At 43.7% G+C, this 7,763-nt stretch overlaps 1 protein-coding gene across 1 annotated transcript; it reads left to right on the top strand.

Annotated features, from left to right (window-relative positions):
• Window positions 1-1,120: 1,120 nt before the first annotated feature.
• Window positions 1,121-7,334, top strand: STT3A (staurosporin and temperature sensitive 3-like A). Its single transcript, XM_087528471.1, has 23 exons — window positions 1,121-1,316; window positions 1,431-1,493; window positions 1,767-1,822; window positions 1,933-2,004; window positions 2,087-2,192; window positions 2,275-2,325; window positions 2,870-2,965; window positions 3,048-3,107; window positions 3,175-3,288; window positions 3,427-3,513; window positions 4,233-4,336; window positions 4,473-4,568; window positions 4,883-5,003; window positions 5,083-5,163; window positions 5,250-5,381; window positions 5,481-5,726; window positions 5,806-5,949; window positions 6,022-6,208; window positions 6,298-6,395; window positions 6,531-6,610; window positions 6,698-6,785; window positions 6,887-6,976; window positions 7,065-7,334. The coding sequence occupies exons 1-23, from the start codon at window positions 1,182-1,184 to the stop codon at window positions 7,119-7,121; spliced, it is 2,364 nt and encodes a 787-aa protein (XP_087384597.1). The 5' UTR covers window positions 1,121-1,181; the 3' UTR covers window positions 7,122-7,334.
• The last annotated feature ends 429 nt before the right edge of the window (window positions 7,335-7,763 follow it).

Here is a 7,763-nt window from a genome sequence, read left to right as displayed (position 1 = left end):
CTCACCTAGTTGCATATCTAGACAACCTACTTTGATGCAAAGTTTAAATTGCTAAAGAAAAGCTAAAAATTGTTAGTTGCCTATTCACCCTCCTCTAGACATCCCTATGTTGCATCTGGCCCACACCCACCATGCAAAGTTTGAGTCGTTTGGAACACTGCATGGGCCTTTTAGCCTGGCCAGATGGATGCAAAAAGGAGCCTCTTAGCCAGGTTGAGGGATACACAGGATTCGAGCGTATCTCGGATGCAGGCTCGCTCGCTCGTTTTCTTTCCTTTTCCTTTCGTCTCTTCCCCAATCGTCGCCGCCACACCTTCCCGTATCCCCATGGCCCCATCAACCGGGCCTCCCCACAGCTCAAGCTCACCCCGCCGTCGCCCTCCGTCCTTCACGCGCCTCCATGTCGGCGAGCGCCTCCACGCGATCCCGCCGGCTCTCCTTTGATGCACGCCCAACTCCCTCCTGCGCTTGGCCGCCGGTCATGGACACCACTACAGCTTCGCCGAAGTGCAACCGTCGATGAAGAACGCCGCCACCATCAGGACCCGCGACCACCACTTCTCATCAAGCGCCGCCGCCGTCTGTGAGCAAGCGACGCTGCCGTGTGTCAGATCCTGCCTCGCCGTGCCTCCGGGAGCAAGGCTCCCACCGTCTGGAGCCATCGAGATCTTGCCTCCCTGTATCCCGTCGCCCTGTGCTGCTGCGTGCTCCTCTTTCCACATCAATTTCAGTAACATTCAAAGAAAACAACACCGCATGCAGCCATATGATGCAAGTTCACCAAACATCCATCTCAATGCAACTTGCATCACCTCAACCTAGCCATGCTCAGACAGGATCCTTCATGCAATGCAGCTGAAAGCCACCCAGGCAACCAAACACGCCTTAAAAGATGGCAAGTATATGGCATGAGTCGATCAGACCGGAGAAAGGTACCGTCTTGGAAAACACGTGACCACATTGTTCATGCCCTACACAAGGAGGGGGAGCCTCTTGCTACGAAAACCACTATCCCCAGGGTGGTGCGCAGAAAAGCGCGATAAATCCCAGACACTGGGCTCCAGTGGACCTCGCGATCGGGAGGTCTTCGTCTCCGCCTGGGAACGCTACAGAGATTTCTCCGTCCCTCTCCCCCTCCCCCCTCTGCCCCCCCTCACGCACCCAGCCGCGACTCGGCCGCAATGGCGGAGCCCGTGGCCAACGCGGCGGCGCCCGCCCCCGCCCCCGGCCGCCTCCGCAACGCCTTCGGCGGCGTGCTCTGCGCCTTCACCCTCATCCTCATCGGCGTCCTCGCCTTCTCGATCCGCCTCTTCTCCGTAAGATCTGATCCGCCCCCCCGCCCCCGTGCCTCCAGATCCGGTCCCGTGTTCGAACAGAGGTTCCGGAATTGCGTTTTTTTTCTCACGCGTCTCGCCGTTTCGGTGCCGCAGGTGATCAAGTACGAGAGCGTGATCCACGAGTTCGACCCCTACTTCAACTTCCGCGTCACTCAGGTTCGATTGCCCGGTTCCATTTTATCGAGTTCTGTTCTAGAGCGCGCGGAATTGAGTTCTCAGCTCGTAGGGGACTGCAATGTTTCGTTGTGGCTTGTGAATCTGGGCGGAGGGTTCTGGGTTTTGGAAATTGACCGCTGTCTGGTAGATTTCGCTTACTATGGATGATTTGTGGAGTATAGGGCAAGCAGTTGGTTACAGTAGTATCATGAGAAGGCTGGCTTTGATGGAGTTATGCACTGTATCTGTTCTGAATTACTCCTACTTGTGCAGTTTCTGTCGAAGAATGGAATCTACGAGTTCTGGAACTGGTTTGATGATAGGACATGGTAAGAGCCTCACAGGCAGCTGAATCATTTGGTACTGTGCGGGTTATTTGCAAAGCGGAACGCACGAGTAGAATACATGGCTGAATTATCTTCTGCTGCTTCTGTTTCAGGTATCCCCTTGGTCGTGTGATTGGTGGCACTGTGTATCCTGGGTTGACTTTGACAGCTGGAAGCATTTGGTGGTATGTTATCGTAGGAGCACACCATTCTCGCTCTCCTTCCAGTTACTGAAAATGTGACTAAAATATTTGACCGGTCTACTAGGTTGGTTAACGCTCTGAACATCCCATTGTCGGTGGAGACTGTCTGCGTGTTCACTGCTCCAATTTTCTCTGCAATTGCTTCCTGGGCTACTTACCTCTTGACAAAGGTTGTTTTTTCACAGAAGCATGCATTCTCACAGTAGCCCCTCATCTGGTAATTCTGTTCTCATTAATATTGCTTTTCTATAGGAGGCAAAGGGCACTGGAGCTGGATTGATGGCAGCAGCCATTCTGGCAATGGTAAATTGCACTTGATTTATAGATGTTTTCATTTTCTTATGCCATGGTTGAAGTGGAAATACAAATAGTTTTGGATGAAGCTAGGGACGCCATTAGGTACCTTTAGCTTTACCTATCTTTGGGTGGGAACATAAAAGTTTCAATTGAGGAACAATTCGCCATACGATTAGTGCTTACTGATTTTTGTTAGGCCAAACCAGTATTTGTAGAATAGTTGGAAGTAACTGAATGTCTGAAACTGTATGACACTTGGAAATCTTGATATGATACGACGTCATTGCCACTATTGAGAAGGACCCTGGCTGTTGTCCCTCAATTATCTGAAGTTCACAACCCATAGAACTCTTTCAGGGTCTTATTTTTGCACTGCCCCCCCCCCCCCCCCCCCCCCCACACACACACACACACACACCCCAATGTATGACAGGTTTAGACAAAAGCAAGATGTCCAATCTATTGCTGTTTCTTAGAATGCTGCATTACCTTTGTGTGTTATCTTATGTATCATTATTCATTAATCAGACTGCTCTTGACATTGTTACAGGTCCCTTCGTACATCTCAAGATCAGTTGCTGGCAGCTATGATAATGAAGCTGTAGCAATATTTGCCTTGGTATTCACATTTTATCTGTATGTAAAGGTAATGGTACATCTGATGCTTCTTCATTTGGCTTCATTTTTACATAGCATTATGTGCTGACTTATTTATGAATAATATACAGACACTGAACACAGGATCACTCTTTTATGCAACGCTCAATGCTCTCTCATATTTCTACATGGTAAGCTTGTTGATTTTGATCTATGGTTTTCAAATGAATATTATAATCATGCACTAGCTTTTTCCAGGTCTGTTCTTGGGGAGGCTACACATTCATCATAAACCTTATTCCGATGCATGTGCTGTTGTGCATTGTAACCGGTCGTTATTCTTCACGACTGTACATTGCATATGCTCCCCTTGTAAGTGCATACATTTATGCTGCCGTTTCTTGAGTTTTTAACACAAAAGATGAAAATACATCAATTGAACATGTCAGTACTCACTTGTACCATTTGTCTGGGAAATGATCTTATATGTGATTAATTATTCGTTTGCAGGTTATATTGGGAACACTTCTGGCAGCTTTGGTACCTGTCGTTGGTTTTAATGCTGTATTGACATCTGAGCACTTTGCATCATTTCTGGTACTACATTCACATTCTTATGCACTCCTTCTCTTCCTCTTGTGTTTCTCTGTTCAGTAAAATATTATTGAATCAATTGACTCTTACAATTTTCTTGCAACCGGTCCTTGTAAAATGAAGGTTTCTTGAGCTGTTGAATTCTAGATGTGTTGCAAAACATAAACATTAGTTTCAGTCACGAAATGTGTTTACTGGATGTTGCTTCCTTTGGTCTAAATGCAAACGCACATTTACCTTTCTTCAGTTCATCTATAAAATACACACAATAAAAGGATATATCAAGTTAATGGTACTTCTAAGTTAATTAAGTCACATCTTGATTAGATGCAAACCTACGACACAACAAGCCACTTTTGCATAATTCCTGGAAATTGACCACAGTGGCCAGCTGAGGTCCTGTAACTCTTTCACCTTCACCCCCATGATCCCAGTAAAGTTATCCATCAGTGGCAATAGGGAGGCCTGACATAATGATCTCCATTTTTCTCGACATCTATGTGCAATGAATACGTACAATATCTCTGCAACTGCATTATGCACACAAACTAAGGAGGTGCCGAATCGAAAAAAGTGTAACAATGCGAGATCATGCTAGCCTATTGAAAGAGATTGTCTAACAACTCAACCCCTCTCCGAACTTCACAAATACTGAATAGAAGTGAAGAAAATTCAATGACTGCACTCTTTATTTCATTGATAATGGTGTACTTGAATTGCAGGTGTTCATAATCCTTCATGTGGTTGCTTTTGTGTATTACATCAAAGGACTTTTGACTCCCAGGCTGTTCAAAATGGCTATGACTCTTGTTATAACTGTTGGCCTGTAAGTCTCTGACCTTATCTATCAGCTTGACGACATGAGGAAATATCAAATAATATCCCACAAATATAAACGTTTGTTTTTGTTGAATTGGTGCCTTCTCATTCACTCTATATTAATAGAGAATTCCTTCCTGCAGGGCTGTTTGTTTTGCAGTGGTAGCTATACTCGTAGCGTTGGTGGCATCTAGCCCAACAAAAGGCTGGAGTGGGCGCAGTTTGAGTCTACTGGACCCGTAAGTTCTCATGGATCTTATCAAATATACTTATCTTGTGATTTCAGTTAATAAACTGGGTCAGGAAACTGAGAAGCATGATATAATTCTTAGTTTTGCCCAGCTGTATCCTTAGGTTTTGGAGTCGCTAACGAAATGTATTTTTGATGCTCATTCATTTAGACAAAGAAATGCAGTTTCTTTCACCAATTAGTACTTGCTTTAGATCTCTTTGATTGTACTTTCTTCTGTTCATACTGTCCTGATAAGAGTGCATTTGCTCTGTTTCTTTTTTGTACTAAAAAGCTGCGCCATTATTTTTACCTTTTTGACAGAACCTATGCAAGCAAGTATATTCCCATCATTGCCAGTGTCAGTGAACATCAACCCCCCACCTGGCCCTCTTATTTTATGGATATCAATGTTTTGGCCTTCTTGGTTCCTGCTGGAATAATTGTAAGTAATACACCATTTGAATTGTGGTTGAATTAGCATCAATCTTTATTCTAACTATTCATTTTTTAACATGATCCAGTCATGCTTCTTGCCTTTGTCTGATGCAAGTTCATTCATGGTCTTGTACTTGGTAACTGCGGTATATTTTTCTGGAGTGATGGTAAGTATATGTTGTACAGATATTATGTAGTCTTATGTTTTTTTATATATCTACTATGTATTAAAATCATGTTCACTGTCTGTTAGGTTCGGCTTATGCTTGTCCTTGCTCCTGCTGCGTGCATTCTATCCGGGATTGCTCTTTCTTCAGCCTTTGATGTCCTCACACGATCTATGAAATTTCAGCTATCAAAACTATTTGATGACGGCCCTGCTATTGTACGGTTGTTTCATCTCTATCTTTTGCACTGTCTGAATTGAATCACTAAATGCCTTGTTGAACAAGTTATTGAACACTTCTTTCTCCTGAAACTAAAGGGTAATGGTAGCCCAAATGGTCCTAGTGCTAGCATGGTCAATACAAGTTCATCCAAAAATGAGAAGACTGAAAAATCTGAAGCAGCTCCAAAGGAAAAACCATCAAAGAAGAACCGGAAGAAGGACAGAGAAGTGACAGAAAGTGCTTCTGTGAAGCCTAAAAAGGAAAAGAGACTTTCGGTACTGCCTTTGGAAGCATCTATTGTGGGCACTCTTTTACTGATCGCGTTAGGTGGTTTCTATGTGGTAAGTTCACTGCCCTTAGTCTTGCCAGAAAGAATGTCTCTATACATAGGGGGATACACTAAGAATGCCACCTTTGCAGGTCCATTGTGTGTGGGCTGCAGCTGAAGCTTACTCTGCACCTTCAATTGTGTTGACATCTCGTTCACGCGAAGGATTGCATGTTTTTGATGATTTCCGTGAAGCTTATGCATGGCTTAGCCATAACACAGATGTGGATGACAAGGTATGATCGCCCCATGCCTTTTATTATTATGTGAACTGTCTTCTGTTCTTACAGTAAGATGCTCTGTTGCAGGTTGCATCCTGGTGGGACTATGGTTATCAAACAACTGCTATGGCTAACAGGACTGTGATTGTAGACAACAATACCTGGAACAACACTCACATAGCAACAGTTGGTACAGCAATGTCATCCCCAGAAAAGGCAGCATGGGAGATCTTTGATTCTTTAGATGTTAAATATGTGCTTGTTGTGTTTGGAGGTCGGTGCTTTATGGACTTGAGAAAAAGAAATGACTGGTCTGAAACCAGCAAATCACAGATCTCTTAACATTTGAAGTTTCCTTTGCAGGTCTGGTTGGCTACCCTAGTGATGATATTAACAAGTTCCTTTGGATGGTTCGCATAGGAGGTGGTGAATTCCCTCACATCAAGGAGCCAGATTATCTTGTGAGTACTGGATTCCTTTCTTAGATGGTGCCCTCCATGTATTTTTGTTAGCATGAGTAAAAGAATAGTTAAACATGTGTGACTCTGCATATTTCATGTTTTTTCTGATTTTTTTGTGTCCTATATATTTGATAGAGAGATGGCCAGTACCGTGTTGATGCTCAAGCAACTCCAACTATGTTGAATTGCCTCATGTACAAGCTTTGCTATTACAGGTATGTTGTATAGAATTCAATAGGATAAGTTCAGTTGACGTCGCCATGCATGTTCTTTTGACATTTGTTTCCCTTTGTTCCCCTCAGGTTTGTTGAAACTGATGGCAAAGGCTTTGACAGAGTAAGAGGATATGAAATAGGAAAGAAGCATTTCAAGCTAACACATTTTGAGGAGGTATTGTGATTTTACTCTCCTTACCATCAGCTAATGTTGAGTTCGTCCATTTTTTCTACTTCAGTCCCTGCTTGTTGCTCACCTATCGTGGTGCTAAATAGGTTTTCACAACCCACCACTGGATGGTGCGCATTTATAAACTGAAACCTCAAAAGAACAGGATTAGGGGCAAGTTGAAGAAGTCGAAATCCGTAAGTCTGCCAGCGTACTAATTTTCACACCTATGCTTGCTTTCTTAGCCCATCCTAAACACACTTGATGATTTTGTTTGACCCGCAGAGTTCCAAAACTAGTTCAACGCTTGCAGCGGGGCGAAAGAAGAACCCATGGCAATGAAGAGAAACCGTGTTCCATTTACTTGAGGCTTGATATTGTAGCTCAACTGCACCAAGTTCAAAAGAACTAGAATACTACAGAACTAGATTAGAGATATCTGCATTGTTGTGCTCGTATTTGACCCCCTAATGTGTTCTTTCTGGAACCAGCCAAAGTTCTGATAGAATTTTTGATAGACGAGTTATGTTTTTCTCCCCCTTTGTTGGGACGCTACCTTTCGTGTCAACGCTACCTTTCGTGTCAACTTGCACCACAGATGTTAGGACTGTCATATGTACTCCCTCTGTCCCATAATATAAGAATGTTTTTCGTGTCAAAAATGCTCTTATATTATGGGGCGGACAGAGTGGAATGGTGTCTATATGACACATGCCTGTTGCAAGTAGTTTTTCCGTACACAAAATCTGGAAAGTGGATGGCTGTTAATGCTTTCTAGGGAGGAGCACTAGAAGCCCTTAACCAGCCTCTAGAAGCACAACGACAATTGAGATCGGAAGCAGAACCAAAGACAAATTTCTTATTTTCTTTATTGAGAATTCTGGAGAGCTTTATTGAGAAATATTGTTCATAAGCAATCTATGTTAGAGACAAGAACCGAACATGTCTACCAAAATCGTTAGCCCTAGCAGGATGATGTTTTCA

This window comes from Triticum urartu, chromosome 1A (assembly GCF_056163025.1).
Source record: "Triticum urartu cultivar PI428250 chromosome 1A, HENAU_Tu73, whole genome shotgun sequence".
In the NCBI taxonomy this organism is placed as follows: Eukaryota; Viridiplantae; Streptophyta; class Magnoliopsida; order Poales; family Poaceae; genus Triticum; species Triticum urartu.
This window is presented reverse-complemented; position numbering and strand designations above follow the sequence as displayed.